At 37.1% G+C, this 19,113-nt stretch overlaps 1 protein-coding gene across 1 annotated transcript; it reads left to right on the forward strand.

Moving 5' to 3' along the window:
* Positions 1–10,091: 10,091 nt before the first annotated feature.
* On the forward strand, positions 10,092–16,467 carry slc5a3b (solute carrier family 5 member 3b). Its single transcript, XM_031295868.2, has 2 exons — positions 10,092–10,374; positions 12,293–16,467. Exon 2 carries the CDS (start codon positions 12,589–12,591, stop codon positions 14,719–14,721), a length of 2,133 nt encoding a protein of 710 aa, XP_031151728.1. The 5' UTR covers positions 10,092–10,374; positions 12,293–12,588; the 3' UTR covers positions 14,722–16,467.
* The last annotated feature ends 2,646 nt before the right edge of the window (positions 16,468–19,113 follow it).

Below are 19,113 nucleotides of genomic sequence, written 5' to 3' on the forward strand. Positions count from 1 at the left end.
ATGTTTTTTTTTCTTTAAACCGACGCCATTAAGTCAATACACAAAAAATGTAAGCCTAATTCTCACTTACAGCAAAAATAAACAAGTTTCTCCTCGTGCATCTTTAAAATTGAGATGTAGACATCACTGTGAACTCACTGCCCTCGCTTTTGGTATAGTCCAGGATGTGCTGTGTTTACAAACCTTTCACTTCACTGCCAGATATTTGACTGTGGACTGCACACTGTATTGCAACCATAGTTATAGAGAATCTTTGATACAGTCATTAGCAAACTTAAAACACAACCTTAGCCATACTTGTATTTATTTATGTTATGTTGTAATAAAAAAAACCCGTTTGTGTGTTGTTTTGATATTGTTTAGTTCGGAAATATTTAATTAGGGGGTTATTTTGATGTAATATACACTACCTTTAAATAGGCCTACATACAATGAAATTAGGCATAGCTAAACAGTTCAATATGGGGTCTTTTCACAGCAGACATTTGATATGTGACAGCCTGAAAAGCACACACAGCTAATTTTGGGGATGATACTGGTATCAATATTTTGAGTTTAAAAAAAAATCAGTAATGGAAGTAGTACTCTATTTCCCTCTGAAATGTACTGGAGTGAAGTATAACGTAGCACAAAATGATTTACTAAATTTTAGTAGGCTACAAGTGCCTCCAAATTAAGTACAGTACTTGAGTGAATCCATATTTCAATATAATGGCTAGTATATATTTTTCTAAACATAAATGCATAACAAAAATGTGTTAAAATATCACTTGGATTTGGTTATTAAAGAATTCTGACCGATACTGTGCAGGATATTAGAATATTAGGATATTAGAACAGATATAAAAACTGAAGTGAACCCCTGCTCTGTGGTGGACACACTAAAGGATATACTGCAAATTATTGTTACTTACTTACTGGCTGACAAATCTGTGATAAGCCTGTTGTGGATGTGTGCTAACTTTTTCTTCTTAAATATGTCATTCACTTAACAAAGCTTGGTCCACAGTTGTCTTAGTTCAATTAACAGGCCTTTGTTTCCCACATCATTTCCAACAGTTTCTCCCCTCACAACGTCCACTTGTGGAAAAAAGGGTCATTACACGAAAGTGGAAGTCAATATTCTAGCCAGACTTGTTCTTTAATAATATAGCTTTTGTAACAGATATTCTGGGGGCAAACTGATATGTTGTTTATGTACATGTAGGTACAATTTCCATTATGAATTATAACAAGGTCAGAGTTACCAATAAAAATAAGTTAGGGTATAATGAGGCTTTTGAATATGAACGTTGCTCTTTCTGCATCTTGAAAACAGAAAGGTTTCCCCCAGTTTCTTGTTTGTCGGGATTCTTAGAACTATTTTCATGGCAGGCATTTTCATGTCATGTCATTATTAACAGCAAACATTCAATAATAGTTGCATTCTATTTGGGTGTTTTAGGGTCCTGGTATTATGCATGCTGGATACCTGTCCCTTAAATGGAACAAATGTAGCCTATTGTTACAACACATCACTAATGTTATTAGTTGCACCTGTGTTTTTCCTGTTACAAGTCAAAATGTCTGCTGTGAAAAAGCGCTATTTTTGCTTTTGGTTACACACAGATGTGTATTTAATCCATTTTGTTAAAGTTCTTTTGTTCCCAATTTTAAATGCACTGTATATGTCAAGTTGCTGCTGTTGCTGCGTAAAGTATTAGTTCAAAAAAGTCCAAATGTCTGCTGTGAAAAACGTTATATTCCTACTCTCTGACCTATCTAACGCAGGTACCATCAATATTTTTATCTTTAATTTAAGTGAAATACTGCATATCATTTGTCACATCAGTCTTTCAATCTGAGACCTTGTTGTGCATGTCACATTCTGTAGGATCTAGTTCTGTTCTGCATTCCCAGTTATAGTTATTAATAACAATGTCACCATGACAAAATGTATTTGTATGTCAAATGTAATGGTTCTAAAAAATAATACATTTTCAAGGTTTTGCCTATAACTTCGAAGGTGGCTGTTGTGGACCAGTATAAATATCTTGGTACCATCTTTGATAACACCTTGAAGTTTAAGCAAAACAGAAGCCATAATCAAGAAAGTACACCTAGTCAAGCAAACTGAATTCATTCAGTGTCCAAAAACCCACCATATAGTACAAACCTATAGTTCCTTCTTCGAGAGTATTTTATTATGTGTTTCTCTTTCATTTGTTGGTTGCCATCCCTCACTGTCAAAAACAGGAACTGTATCCAAACCATAATGAACACCTGTTCCAAAATCACTTGGAGTGTCCCATCGTAGCCTCATTCTATGAGCAGCAGGTCAACCCAAAGGCCCGGGAAATCATGGCGATAGTACCCATGTCCTCCACCCCCAGTTTCAGATGCTCCTTCTTGGGTGCTGCCTCTGCCTTCTGTTTTGCAATCCCAATCTGACAATGACGGATGAGACAAAAATCTCTTACAGTTTTGTCAAACTTTTAATGCTCAGAGCATGGTAAAAAAGACAAAGGTTAGTTTGTAAACCACGGCAAGCTGTTTTCTCTCTTTATAACTTGGCTTGGTCCTCCCCTCTAGTCGAGGTTGCTGCTTTCAGTTAGTATGTATTGCATGCCTTTTTTCTCAAGACAAAGGGCTCATAAGCTAAAGATCAATATCAGAAGATTGATTACTCAGTTCAAGAAGATGTAAAAAAAAATATTTCCCAGAGGTATAAAAATTATGAAGGGCTAGGATGACAGTTAAGTTTTAGTTTATTGACACAGTGTGATATTCATGTTGTATATAGAATTTAGATAATTGTTTATAAACTGCATATATATTTTGATGTTTGTATGTATGTATGTATGTACTATGTATGTATGTATTTGTATGTATGTATGTATGTATGTATAGATAGATAGATAGATCGATTTTTATTGATCCCAAAAAATGGGAAATAACGGTGTTGCAGCAGCAAAATATCAGACACACAGCACACAGAGTATACATTAAATAATAGGAAACAATATACATGAAATATATTTTCTTATTTATTTTTATCTTTATTTTTTATTATGTCTTTTGTTACTTTTTTAAATGCAACTGCACTATCAGCTCTACATAGTCCCACACAGCTCTTTTGCTTGGAATTGTCTGTCTGTGCATATGTCTGTTTTGACTTATGCCCAAAATCAAATTGCATTTGTGGAGTAATAACGTATTGTATTGAATTAAATTTAATTGAACAGGTTGTATGTGCACACAAGGCACTGGTCTCTAGATGGAGCTCCTGTATTATACAAACATTTCCTAACCTGCCTGTACTTAACTGCCACAACTCAGATAATATGGCCAATTACAGTGCTTTATATTAAAAGTATCAATACAAATATAAATTGCATACATGCTCTACATTATGAAATGTACAGCACAGAACACGTTTTTAAACTAAAAGGTAGGACGTCAATTAGTAAAATTATTAGAAAAGTGATTTGTGATTTTGCTTGTTTTAAACACTTGTAATTCATTGACTGCAAAATGTCCAACTTTTATGGCCTATAGTATTTGTACAACACAGTTATGGATTGACAAATACTGGTCATTCTTCTCTTGTGACAATTCATGGAATATATTGACGTTGTGAGTCAGAACTGAAGTGAAACAAAGATTTCTAAGTTGTGACTTTTCACCCACATGTCCTATCTGATGTAAAGCTGTTTACAGTCAACATTTGCCTTCTATTTTTAGCCTTCAAATTTACTGTTACCTTTTTGAAGTGTTTTGCAAGTATATTATACACTATATTTATTATACACTATATTATGCTTTCTTTTGATAAGCTGATATCACAGTATTTCACTGTTTACTGTAGCATGTTTGTGTGTAATTGAAAGTCATATACTTAACAAGTGCTCAATAGGCTATTGTTAAATATCGGACTGTAGAAAAAGCTCATTTTACAGACCATTTGGTAAAACGTCTGACAATCTATTACATCAAATATACATGTTTGCAACATTTACATGCCTCACAATTCTAACCATCAAGAGGCAGCTAGTGGACGATAATATTTCTAAGCCTTTTGCATCAGAGAACATGATTTAACATCTAAGATTTAACATCTAACATCTAATTTAATAATAGAACATATTTTTATAGACTCAATGACATAATACAGTATTTACCAATAATAGAAAAGCTATATATAGACAGAGTGACAGTACCTGCCCACAGTGCTCTAAAAGTGGGGCCTGTTATTTTCTCATTAACACCAAACTAAAGTGTATTTTAGGTAATCCCATGAATGCCTTGGCAACTAAAACAATCACCGTACTAGTCAAAACAGTTTTAGATAAGTTAAAAACGTATTATTAAACACATTTTTAAAAACTCAAAACTGCCTTTCCTCTCAAAAAATATTAGGATTAGGCTTAATTAGGCTGTTTTGAGAATGAGAAAGCCATGCAGAATGAAGCATCTAGTGCACAATACAAAGTGCATTGAAAGTTCAGCAAATTCAGCACAAACAAAAGATTTACCTTCTCAGTTAACTAACTATAAATGTCCACTGCAAAACATAATAGAAATGTAAACAGTAATTTTTAGGAAGGCTATGTCATACACCAAGGAAGAACCTAGTAGGTTCTGGCATGGGCAGCACCACCATGTGGCCATTTAAAAAGCACTTTATATTTTTCAAATATCTACTAAACTCTGTGGCAAATAAGCAAATTTGATCTGTACTCCTTGGATCATCTCTTACACAGAATTTTTTCACTACAAATTTCATCCAATCTTCATTAAATTTGGTTGGTTCGATCAAACATCTGAACAAAACATTTGAATTTATTTTTGGAATTGCATTCTGGTTTTCTACAACTGATTGCCAAATTATTGGAGGTATGGCCTAGTTGCACAAAATGACATGCATGAGCTCTCTGATGGCATTCTATTTATTTGATTCACTGTTGCACTACACTTGATCTGACTTGCTCATTGGTTTGGAAAGAGTTACACACATTGTAGTCTTGCATTGCCAGACCTTACTCCCGAGTTCACACTTTGTGGTAACTAGCCCTGTGAATCCTGTTATGTTCAAGTTTGCCAATGTTTGTGTGATGTCAGGTAACTCAAACGTGCTAACGTGCTTTGTGACACAAAGGTCATGTGCGCATATTACACGTGATGAGTGGCAGTAGCTCAGTCTGTAGGGAGTTGGGTTGGGAAACGGAGGATCGCTGGTTCAAGTCCCCATATGGATCAAAGTATGGTGGTGGACTGGTAGCTGGAGAGATGCCAGTTCACCTCCTAGACAGCTACAGCTCCCTCACTCTGACATCTCTCCATTAGTGCATGTATGGGTACTGAGCATGTGTGTGTAATTTAGGCCTATGTGTGTAATAATGTATAGGTACTGAGCATGTGTGTAATTTAGGCCTATGTGTATAATAATAACAGAGTGAAAACATTGTAATTTCCCTTGTGGGATTAATAAAGTATAAACTGCATACACTGGTGTTTCATATCAGCCACAGCCAAGGTGGACTAGAGGAAGTGGGGAAGTTAAAGAGATATCTCAAAAACTAGATTTTATATATTTCAATGATAGAGCTTTTCCTGTGACACGTTCACAGGTCAACATTGACCTAGAACTGGTTGCTAAATTCTTGTACAAGTTGCCTCCCTGACAAACTGCCATAATTCTTAAGCACTGTGCAATTTCAACAACAAAAAAGAGATCCTGTGAAAATATGTGCCAAATGTGCCTAGGTGGCACTACAGCAACCTGATATATTTAAACAAACATATCTCAGTGGTCATGAAACTAACTCACTTGGAATTTTGCACAAGTCATCCTTGTACCAAACTCAGTCTGCACAGATCCAGATGGATTTAAAAAATGTCTAAACAAATCTAGAAGATTGTGCAGCATTTTCAGTATAAGTATACACTCTAACCATGGTTCTATGAGTTGTAGATGATTGCCAGAGCCAAATGTTTTTCACTGTCTCATATGTCTTTTACACATGCAGTGTTAGCACAACACAACAAAGTAAGGTTACCTAATTCACACAATACAGCAAGGTGCTTTCCTGTACATACTGTAAGCCCTTGTCCTCCTGATGTTTGTCCATAAATAGCTTTGTGGGGATTCATACTGAGTACTTATTACCGATGAAAATCAAGCACCCATCTCACTGAGAAAACAAGGTGATGGTAAACATGATCCTGCATACCAGTTTCCACTTTCCCCCACTTCCTATTTTAACCCCTGGTCATTGAATGGGAGGACATTTGTAAATAGCATCAACTACAATGTTGGAGTACCGTGACATGAGAGCAAGAGCACAGCAATCATTATCTTACATTTTTAGTTCAAAAAAATCTGTTCCTGAATAAGTTCTGTCAAATGAAAAATGTATTGATGATGCTGAATCTTGATAAAAAAAAAACTACAGTAAGACAGGCTAACACTTGTCATTTGAGGAAGAGTTTGAGGAAGTTCTTCAACCTTAATATATTAGAATAAGGTCCTAATGTCCAAAATGTCCCTTTTCAGCACTGGCTTCTTCAGCATAACAATAGAGAAATTGGTTGAGTCAACTACAGTCTGTATCAGGAGGAGAGGCAGCGCTGTGTGGGTTCTATCTGGGTTGCCTGCCATGTTTAAGAATGGTGGGCACTTTTAGGGTGCTGCTCATGACCTGGATTTTCAAGGATGCTTCTACTCCAAGGCCTGCTATGATGCATGCCAATTTCACCTGCAAGTGTAAGTTGAGAGCATGCAAATTAATTGTAAATGAGTTTAATGTCACAACTTTTAAATGTAGCCTATATATATATATATATATATATATATATATATATATATATACTGGATTGAGGAAAAATTTAACCTAATAATGATACTTTTCCATAAATAAAATTAGGCTTTGGTTATGTTAAGTGGCCAGATGTTTTTGTTAAATATCTGAGCAGTAATACCCACAGGGCTGACCATTGACCAAGTTGATAGATTAGAGAAAAAAGACAGCTGAAAATAACTGACCGACACTGGAGCCAGCTCCTGTAGCAAAGAGAGAGCTGTGGCATTGTGGCCTTTTCCTCCATAAACCTGAATGGGAGGTTAATGAGGGAAAAAAGAAGGTCATATACAAACTGTCAGTAACCACAAAAATAGCAAACCAATAATAGACAAAATAAACAGCTAATTAGTGGTCAGTCCAACTTTACATTTATGTTATGGACTGAGAAATCTGACCACTTTGTGGTGATGATACAAATCACTTTAAAAGGTTTTGAAATGTAAAAGATGAGGTACATTTGATATCTCCACATGGCCTACTTATAAATAACCTGCTGGGCAGTGAACTAAAACTAAACTATTTTGTCATGAATTCTCAGTGTAATCCACAATGAAAAACATAATTTGAGACATGATGCTAGTTAACACCACAGGTCTTATCACTGGGATGAAGAGGCAAAAGCTAGCCAAAGTAAACAGGAAATTGCGTAACTTAAAATCGAACTAGGCCTGCACAGGATCAATTACTCACTGCACAATGCATGACAGTCAGTTGCATGATATGAGCAATGATAATCTTAAAAGATTAAAGTGGCGGCAGTTTGTAGAGCCAGACGCTGCAGTTGATCTCCCCTAACTGCAAAAACCTTAATGCATGATGGGAAACCATGATCTTTCCCCGGTCTAAGTACTCACTTACCTGGTTAATCAACAACATTGTTTTACACAGGCTATACTCTTTATTTGAATAACCACTGTGTGGTCGATGAAAAAATGCTTTATTCCATATATTGCAGATACTAAAGTGCACAATTCTTAAATTGTTTTAATGGTTGTTAAAATGATTATGATTATTATTATTACAATGATATGATGTGCTAAAATGTGGGCATTTTAAAATAAAATACAGCTTAAAGTTAAACCCAAACAATTTACTGATGTTAGACAAATTACTTCTTCTTCTTCTCTTTGTATCTACTGCTTGTAAGGCCTGTTGTTTTATGTATTATTGCATTATGACAGCTGTATAATGTGAGAATGTTTAACCAGAATTTCTGTATTCTGGGATGGGAATAAGTTCAAGGAATTTCTAGGTAAAATTACTTCTTTTTTAATTAACATGAAAATTAAAGAATAAATGCTGTTGTGATTATCACAGAATATAATGTAAATAATTCTACCATGGCCTATCAAACAGAAGATAATTTAAAATTTTTCATTTTTGATTGCTACTGTCCTTTGTATCATGATTTGCAACTAACATTGAGTCAAGAAGTTCGATTTCTAAATTCAGATTAAGTAAAAAAGCAAGATAAACTAAAATTGTTGGGCTTTTTTATGATTTATGCATATATGTCCACTTTAATGTTCCGTTAATACTTATGTAAATAGGCCTACTACTTGTTCATGTGTTTGTATTCATATGAGGCTGTGTTTATATACTCATTTAGGCCTACATCTTATTGTTGGATATTTTCTGGAATAATATAGGATACTTAATTTTCTTTTTTTACATGATAGCTGATTGGCTATATTGTGTTTTAAAAATACTGGTGGATTGGGTAAGTGTCTATGTAGAGAATGAACGAGAAATGTATTCTGTAGAATGTGTTAACGTTAGACAACAACACCACTGGATAGGCTACCATAGGCCTACTGTAATGTGAGAAACGTTTGGTTTATAAGTGCATTTGATTTGAGGGCACAATGACCAATACTTAAAATATAATCAGATCAGCTTTTCCAAGCAAGCAAAAAAAAGTGAATTAATTCATAAGTTTAATTAATTAAACAAATGACCATAGACAGTAAATTACCCTTATATATATATATATATATATATATATATATATATATATATATATATATATATATATATATATATATGTCAATGTAAATTACACTACCATTTGTCCTCGAGTGACCTGCTGTCGCTCAACAAACACGCACACAGACGCGCAGGGTTTGCTGGGAAATGGAGTTTTTGTTGAAATGGAATTTTCCAAAATATCTCTCTAGAAGAGTGAGTGGAAATTTACTGATTCCCTCCCCCGGTAGTATGCAAAGCATGTCTGCTTTGCAGGATGTTTTGTTGGAAGTCAACCATGTGACTGCTGAGGCTGTTGCCAGTTATATATAGCCTATATTAGCCTATATAGACAGGTTTTTTCCTGCAGAGGAATTAGTGCCCCCCAAAAAGGTTGTTTTAGCCAGCGCTAACGGAAAATTTCCTCCTATGGCCCTAAAATGACATCCATTTCCTCATTTACTAGCCTGATGCTTTTCAATGAATGAGTTCATCTCTGTTGTAAAACAAAAATATTTGTGCTTGCAAGAAATAAGTATGCATACCTTTCTGTCTCTTATGGGCTTTGTCATTTGTATACAGGATACAATTCCATTTCAGGGAAGCTTTAGAAAAAAATAAAGCACTGAAAAAGTAAAAAAAAGAATTTTTGAAAAGAGGAAGCAGGAACGTTTCTGGATGGTTCCAGATTACAACTCTAAAATCCGATAGACTTCTCTAATCAGTCAGAGTAGGGGTTTATAGTAGTTTCTATGATTTGAGACATTACAACAGTATTATTTCAGGTTAATAAGCAAACTTCGTATATATTGTGGTTGCGTGCTGGAGAAGATTATCTAAACTGTATTATGAGGTAGGCTATTTTGTTTAATAGGTTACAGGGCTGTTTATACTGAAGCGTAGGCTATTGCATTTACCATAGAAAAAATCATACAACTATCTTTATAAGTCTACAAGTGTCATTGTCAGTAAAGTAAAGTAAACAGAGTTTTCCTTTTTTAATTCCGATTAGTTTGATACAATTTATAGGTGTAGTTTATTAAGTTATTTTATGGAAAAAGCAACTTAAACAAAGTGGTAAATTCTCTTCTCTCAATTAAAACACGCTTTGGAAGGTATTAGTTGGCCACTTTTTTTTTTAAATAAACGCTTCCTTTTTATTATTTAGTTAATGCAGGTCAATACAAGAGTCCGGGATTATTAGCTTGAGAAATTTCCAGTTGGCGTTTATTAGCACCCAAAAGCCTCGCGGCTGTGTGTGTGTGTGTGTGTGTGTACACGTGGGTGGTGGGGCGTGGATTGAACGGGCTCATATAAAGAGGAGTGGCAGCAAATGTTTAGCGGGTATCACGTCTCCTGTGAAATGTAAGGTACGGAGTAGGAAACGGACTTCTAACGTCAAAAGAACATAGCGGCTGTGAAGGAGCACTGCGTAGTACGAGGACGCAGCTATCCTTTGGGAGGACCGGTCTTCAGGAAGGAGTCACTTCATCATTCACATCTCCCCTCTGTGGCGTGGAGTGGCGTTTTAGCATCTTTAGCGTGTATGCTAACACGAGCCAACAAGGTACATCTTTAATGTGTATCTGTGTTTAAACAATTAAGCCGGCGGTTGCCCGAGTGACTTTGACTTTTAAAATATGTGGTCATAGCATTAAGGCTGTACATTTGTGTTTTCGGGAATGACATTGAATGTACCATTTTATATAATGTGTCAAATGCATAGACTGTATGTCTCAACCAACTGACAGTTCTGTTGAGATCTGGCCGCAGACTTCAACCAGGAAGAAACACTTTGTAACATTTTGTCAGACTTGCCTGTATGCTATAATATAGATCTAAAAATGAATCCTGCAGTGCATCTCAGATGGCGATTATTGAGGAATGCAAGGTCCTTGAAGATGCGCAGCTCTTGTAGTCGGAGTGACTTCTAGAAATTTCCACACTCCTGATAGGTGCGTCTGTGCACCACATGCATAGCTTGGACTGGTGTCACCTCTCCTTTGTATTCACAAAGGCTGTCAGCCACACTTGGCCGTTAAGTAAAGCAGCAATTGTTCTGTACACCAAGTATCCATGATGCCACTGTTTTCAACGTGGTGGCAGCTGGGGTTTACTTGCAGCCTGGATATGTTTAATTCATTCATGTATTCATTAGTATATTTGAAAGCAAAGGTGAAGCATTCAGTGTCCCCATTCAAGCTAAGTGGACTTGTGCAAGAGTACCATTAATCTGTAATTTCTTTCACTTGTTCAAAAATTATTATAAGTCATCAGCTCCCTTATGGTTCAGCAATATACCTCTGGCTTTATGCATGTCAAGGCTGGTTTGCATTGGCATCTTTATTGGCTTTTGAATACCTGGCACAGTCTCATTAATTAAACTTTCTTATAGCAAAGCTCCAGTTTCATCACCACTGGTGGAACTTAGTTGTTGGCTTTGCTTGAGTCAATAATCTGTTACAGAAAGGGAAAGAAAATAATAATTACACTTGTTGATTTGTAGATTTTTGTTGGCCTTAAATTAGTCTCCCTGTGACAGTGGCAGCACCATATTTCTTTATTTTGGCAGAAGCCTAAGTGTGGCTGGTAGTGATTATGTTTGAATCCCACATTATATAACTTTGCAAATAAAATATTAATCTATTCATGACATTGCAGTATTTCAGAGCCGGAGTAGTCCTTGATGAGATGATCAAATACAAACAAAGTGTGTGTGTGTGTGTGTGTGTGTGTGTGTGTGTGTGTGTGTGTGTGTGTGTGTGTGTGTGTAATTTGGGCTAGAGTTTAGGTTTAGATTTGGTTATGTCAATGTAACAGATTTTGGTGTGTGCATGGATTATTGTATGGCCAAATTTAGAAAATTACATTTAAAATGTCCTTTTGGGTCCCGGTACGTCCATGTGGTCTTTATTTATGTATGGCTTAAACCATAAAACGGCATACCATGATTTTGTAGTCTTTAGCATTTTCCAAAAATGCTTAAAATTACCTACATTGAGGCATGTCAATAATTGCAAAATTTTGAAGATGATATAAGTCAGGCCGCTTATTAGGTAATGTAGGAATTGCATAGTCTTTGGCTACATATTTTTGTTCCTTCTTGATTTCTTACATAATGTTATTGAACTTTACAGGCTTAAGTTCTTTGTGTTAAAAAGATTAAGGAGGAAAGTCATAGGCAGGCTAAACCCAAGGACTGACGCTGGAAAAATACTGCAGTTGCAAAACTGAATTATCAGAATTCTTATTAAACTGCGTGTGGTTTATAGAGCACTATGCCATATTTTACCATTTCTTTCATTAGTGATTTTGATAATATTACGTTATGGATTGTGATATGATGGTTAGTTTGACTCCAGCCATTTTTAAACCTCACTTTAAGTTCCATCCTGAGAGGCTGTAAACTTTTAAGCATTTTGTGTGTTTTCCCTTTAAATTACGACTCTAATGAGGTGTTTTTCGTTGTCTTTGCTGTCTTGCAGGAATGCTAACTCTAGGCTTTTCTAGACCAGAGGCCTACAACATCCTCCTCTAAAACTAGAACGACCTCAGTGCCAGTTGATATCCCCCTCCGAAGCACACCTAGTGAATTTGACCTGACGGTGGATACTACAGATTCCATACAGACAGCAAAGCAAAGCATTTCCATTGCTCCTTTTTGAACAATTAAGTCTTTAAGTTTGACTTTTGTATTCCTTTTTTTGTAAGGATTTGTATTGCTGTGAGCCAAGAGATTTAAAAAAAACCAAAAAACCAAAAAAAAAAGTAATCTGTAAAAATGGGTCCTGGAATGGAAACAGTGGACATAGCTGTGGTAGGACTGTATTTTGTCCTGGTGCTAGCCATTGGGTTTTTTGCCATGTGGAAAGCCAATCGCAGCACTGTGAGTGGCTACTTCCTGGCTGGACGCTCCATGTCGTGGATAGTGGTAGGTGCCTCACTCTTTGTCAGCAACATTGGCAGTGAACATTTCATTGGCCTGGCTGGGTCAGGAGCAGCAAGTGGCTTTGCTGTTGGAGCATGGGAATTTAATGCCCTTCTACTTCTTCAGTTGCTTGGCTGGGTTTTTATCCCTGTGTATATACACTCGGGAGTCTACACCATGCCGGAGTACCTGTCAAAACGCTACGGTGGCACCAGGCTAAAGGTTTATTTTGCTCTCTTGTCTGTGTTACTTTACATTTTTACCAAGCTCTCTGTGGACTTATATGCTGGAGCTCTCTTCATTCAGGAGTCCCTGGGGTGGAACCTTTATGTGTCGATCGTCCTGCTCATCAGTATGACTGCGCTGCTCACGGTCACTGGTGGATTGACGGCAGTACTCTACACGGATGCACTTCAGGCAGTGTTGATGATTGGTGGAGCCCTAACCTTAACCATCCTCAGCCTAATCAAAGTTGGTGGGCTAGAGGGTGTTAGAACTAAGTACATGCTGGCAGTTCCCAATGTTACTGCTATAATGGCCACTGGAAACTTCACCTATTCTCCTTCCTGCCGCATTGAGCCCAAACCAAACGCTCTACGCATCCTTCGAGGTCCCATGGATGAAGACATCCCATGGCCAGGCTTCATTCTTGGCCAGACCCCTGCATCTATTTGGTACTGGTGTGCAGACCAAGTCATTGTTCAGAGAGTACTAGCAGCAAAGAACATTGTTCATGCTAAGGGCTCTACGCTAATGGCTGGATTCCTCAAGATTCTGCCCATGTTTCTAATAGTCATTCCAGGAATGATCTCCCGCATCTTGTTTGCGGACGAGATTGCCTGCATTGGGCCAGAGCACTGCATGGCTGTGTGTGGTTCTCAGGCCGGCTGCTCAAACCTTGCCTACCCACGCCTGGTCATGGCAGTGATGCCTGTTGGACTAAGGGGTCTGATGATGGCAGTCATGATCGCTGCCCTGATGAGTGATCTAGACTCGATCTTCAACAGTGCAAGCACCATCTTCACACTGGACATCTACAAAACAGTTCGAAGGAACGCATCTCAGCGTGAGCTGATGACTGTGGGCCGCCTGTTTGTTGTTGCCATGGTGGCAATCAGCATTGCCTGGGTCCCTGTTATTATTAATATGCAAGGTGGACAGACATACCTCTATATCCAGGAAGTTGCTGGCTACCTCACTCCACCAATTGCTGCCCTCTTCCTGTTAGGTGTGTTCTGGGAACGGTGTAATGAGATGGGTGCATTTTGCGGAGGCATGACAGGTTTCACACTCGGTGCCCTACGACTGATCCTAGCTTTTATCTACCGCCAGCCTCGCTGTGATCAGCCAGATGATAGGCCTGCCTTCATTTTTAATGTTCACTACATGTATTTTGCCGCTGGGCTGTTCTGGATTTCAGGGGCGGTGGCAGTGGTGGTCAGCCTCTGCACCTCTCCACCAGATGAGGAACGGGTTCACACCACCACATTCTGGGGGCTCCGCAACATTAAAATGGTTCCCACAAAGGACCGAAAAGAGGCCTACAGGCTGAATGAAAAGAGCCATTGTAGTGGAGATGGGAGACTTCATAAAGAAATGCCCCCAGATATCAGAAAGGAGATGTGTTTGGATGGGGCGGATGTCAAACTCCTGGTCCCATCCACTGACCATGACCCAGCAACCCCTAGTACAGAAACATCCCCTGCCACCACCCCTGCAGAGCAGTTTGGTAATGGAAGGCTGGAGATGACCAGAGAAGAAAGCTGCAATGTTTATCACGAGACTGGCAGGTGTATGCGTGTACTGGAATGTTTTTGTGGATGTAAGGAGGGAGCACAGAGCGATCAGCAAAAAGTACAGCAGGAGGATGCAACAGTCATTGCAGAGATGCTGTACGAGTCACCTAGAGATAAAGTTATTCTTAACGTGTGTCTGGTGTTCGTCTGCTGTTTGGGCATTTTTATGTTTGTTTATTTCTCACTGTAATTGAACTCTGCACTGAACTAACTGACTGGTGTGGGGGCTTTTAAGTTGGGGGGTCGGGGGCTGTTAAACAAACAGTTGCATTTTCAAAGATTTGAGAAGCGGTCTGTAATATTTACAGTTGTCATGTGTAGCTCTTTAACAGGGTTTTAAGCTTATTCTAATCATTTATTTAAATGATTAAAGCGTCTCCACAAACAAATGTATTCCTCCTTAAGACTATGAAGCTTATTTTTTTATTTTGTACAGCGCTTGTTAATCCTGCATTCAGAATATGTGTATATGAGTTTTTTAGAATTGTTGTACTCTTAGTGAATTTGTATTTGCCTTATTTGACATATGCACTTATCTGTCTTCTTTTTTTTTTTTTGTGAAAAATAAATGTATCCTGTGATTTGCTTTTTCTTTTCTTTTTTAATTTACCCCATTGTTGATAGTGACTGTAGGCTTAGTTGCTGGCGTAGCATACGTAGCTGTAGTCAAAATCTTTAGGTTATAGGCCATGACAGTTTTGAACAAGTTTCTGCCACTGAACACTGTATTATTACTGCATTGTATCAGTAGAACGTTTAGTATGTGATTACTATTTAATTTGTATTGTGCCCTGAATTGTCATTTCAAGGTTATTAGTAAATCACCTAATAAATATCCATTTTGTTTTCCTGGGGACAATAGGTAGAAATGATATCTAACTCTCTCTCTTTTTTTAAGGGGACCATTATGAAGTTTTTAAAACGAGTTAATATTAAGTTCTAAAAACATTACTTCTCTGCTGCTGTTACATGTGACTATTATGTTTATGGTGATTATCATAATCACCGGTTTGATTTATGCTACTGGAGGTGGGTCAAGCTTATGTGTGTTTTGCAGCACAGGAAATGAAACAAAGCACAATATTAGAAATTGTTATCCTCTTTTATAATTTTTTTTTTTTTTTAATTATCTTTTTCATCCTAAGAAAAGAAATAGCCAAACTTAATATAGTATGGCACTTTTCATTTTGATTTGACTATTTAATTTGTCACTGGTGACTAAATTCCATTCACAACAGGATCTGCATTGCTATATCAAAGATTTTTATATATAATATACTTTTTATGCACTACTGTTGTATTATAACAAAAGTCACAAGTACCAATGCTTGTGATTCTATTAAACTTATATTTAATGCATATCTCATTTTATAGTCACATCATTGAAAAGTGTGTCGAGTCTGTATTATGTTACCTGTAACCTCCAATACAACATACAATATAATTCAGGGCTCATTGGATCATTCACAATATACATTTCTTCTATAGCAGGATATCTGTTGTGTATCTGTGTGTAAATGTACCTTTTGTGCACTGCAGTGTATTTAATCTTGTTTCAAGTGCATCTTTTATAAACCTCTTACCAAAGGTGGCTTAGTAAAAAAAAAAAAAAAAAAAAAAAAAAAGTCCATATTTGTGTAAAGCCATGTGATAAATCAACTTTGTCATGTATATCATGTCTAGTTTTAGTTTATACATTCCCATTTCAAAGTGACTGTCCCCCTCCCCTGCTGAAAAATAAATATATCTGTGTTTACATGTATTTTGGAATCCGTCTAAAATGTCGGTGTCATAATGTGACAGGCCAATCCTTACTAATAACATGAGGATTAATGTGTGATGATTGCTGTATGGGAAAGAGCTTTAAATATACAGTGCATTATTTTTATGGATTTTTAGAGATTGAAAATAAAATTTCTGTGGAGACAAAGACAAATGTGTACTCATTCTTTATGTTGTGACAGTAAAAAACAGGAACCGTTGGAAAAAATACTTTTTATGAAACAGTGGCTCAACATGAACATCTGAAATAAAGTACCCTTTTAATGTGCTTTTTAGTTATAAGAATTCATACTGGGCTTAGGTTGTAACAAACCTACCCTCCCATTCAGTTATCCCATATATTTTGGGGCTTTCTGTCATTGTTGACCAGGGTAACATAAACCCTGGCACGGCATTACTAATATGCTCAGAGACAAAAGAGCATTGGGTGATTCCAGGCTTCTTTACGCAAGATTCAGCCAATCAAAAAGCCAGGATCAGTGGCTTATAAATCTACACTTCTTACCAGTTTAGCTCCATACATTCCTCTATCCTCAGATGCCCAAACCTTACAACTCTAACTTTCTATGATTGAATAAGAGTGGATTAAACGTTAACCTGTGAACAGGCATACTTTAAAATGCAATGCTACTTGTTAGGAAGCCCAGAGGCCAAAATGCAAAACTAAGCAATATCATAATGATTCATACGGTTAGGTAATGTGCTGACAAATACAATGTGTTTTTAACTTACAACTTACACTGTTGTGGCATTTAGAGACCATAAAATGTCGTATCACTGATGTCCTATGACTCCCCATTGCAACAAGTCAAGATGTAGCACGCACACTTCTAAGGGGTGTGTGGGTAGGAGTTGGGAATACATTGAGAATATTACCTACTTTTCCTGACAGCAGGTGCTTTGCAAGGCAGGTGAATAAGTAACTTTATTAATTTGTTCAATGGAAGATTTTCTTTTAGTATCACCTCAAAACTTACGTTCAGCAGGAAGGGCACGTTTCTCTTATAATAGTGTGATACTGACCTGTGCAGGAAGATGTGACTGTTGTTTGTGCATCATTCATTCAACCATGAATGACTATGTTTCAACATGTGTAAGGATGACCTCAATTCACCTCAGCTAAAAGAAAGCTGCACCCCTTTACACCCTCCGGGCATGTTCCAAGGACAATTATTGAAGATTAAATGCCTCACTATGTTGTTTCTGAGCTGATCAGACAATGCCTTCTCAGTCCCTTGAATATTATTGCGAATACTGCATCAGTGCTCTTATTTTCCGAGATTGAAAGCACATGTACACGTTTAAATGTAACGCTAACTAGCACTAAATGTAAACTACAGATTGAGGATGTCGTTGGTGTTTAAGGTATTTGGTCATAAACCAAATTATTGGACAAATAATGCATTTAAATTAATGACAGGGCTGGAGGCAAAGTCAGGGTATCATCAAAGTGAGAACAATGAATTCTCAGGGGAACATGAATGTCAAAATTTAATGACAATTTATCTGATAGTTGTCGGAATATTTCACTCAAAACCCCAAATGTGAAGCTGCTGGTGGTGCTGGGAAAGTCAACGTATCACAAAAGTCAATATGATACATCCTCTGGGGAACATAAATGTCAGATAACAGCTCATGCCAATCCATCCAGGAGATGTTGAAATATTTCACACGATAAGTGAAAACTTTGACCTGGTGTTGATAAAGGAAGTCAGGTAGGCACCTACGTCACTAGTGTTCATCATCTCGGCACCATGGATATCTGCACCAAATTTCACATCAATCAACAAAATAGTTGTTGAGATATTTCAGTAAAAGGCAAAGGTGTCAAACTACATTTAAATGCCCTGAATACTTCTTCCACCACTGTTTATTTAAGTAGTGCAGGTGGATAGCTCTCATGTAATAGCACTCATCTAATTGATAGTCTGCTTGTGCACAATAACATGTCCTTGTGTTTCTTCTCTGATAGTAGTAAAGCTGCAGGCCAGGACCTCATCTCTCTTCTATTGGTGTTATTTTACATCGCCGCTGTAAGATACAACACACACTTCGAGTTTGACAATGCTGTACTTCATACTAGTTTGAATTTTCTTTTTCACTTGTCATTCCATATCTCTTACATGCTTTGCATACTCCTCCACTAACCCCCACCCAACTCACACCCTCCCTCTTTACTAGAGGGAAGTAATAATATTGTCCTTGTGGAAAAGTACTGGCATCCAGGCCATGCTTTGTTCATTGTCTATTTTGGAGAGTGAAAACACGAACAATAGCCTGAAACAACTGCTCCAAATAGCCTCATGGTGTCGGAATGATGATATTATTAGATGGGATTAATTAGGCTGTATCCTTTACAGTCTGTCAATAGCTATGTGTAATATGCATACGAAATATTTAATTGTAATTTTATATGAATGTTATTATACAGTCATGTGAAAAAATTAGGCCACCCATGCTAAAGTTGACTAAAAAGAGGAATAAAAAAATCATCTTTTGCAAATTGATCTTAATGCCTTAATTAAAAAAAAGAGAAAAAAAACAATCTTTAAGGACACCAATTTTGTTTGTGAATGAATAATGTATCATAAATAAATGTTCTTCCTTAAAATACAGGGGGCATAAGTAAGTATACCCCTATGTCAAATTCCCATAGAGGCAGGCAGATTATTTCAGCCACTTATTTCATGGATCCAGAATACCACATCATCACATGCCCTTCACCATACCTAGAGATTGGCATGGGGTACTTTCCATAAAATCATCTCTCAATGCAAATCAAACCAGCTATTAGGCTAAC

The sequence above is a fragment of the Sander lucioperca genome, chromosome 8 (genome assembly GCF_008315115.2).
Source record: "Sander lucioperca isolate FBNREF2018 chromosome 8, SLUC_FBN_1.2, whole genome shotgun sequence".
Lineage (NCBI taxonomy): Eukaryota > Metazoa > Chordata > Actinopteri > Perciformes > Percidae > Sander > Sander lucioperca.

Coding starts and splice junctions, on each gene's coding strand:
- slc5a3b (XM_031295868.2), top strand. CDS start 12,589: ATGGGTCCTGGAATGGAAACAGTGGACATAGCTGTGGTAGGACTGTAT.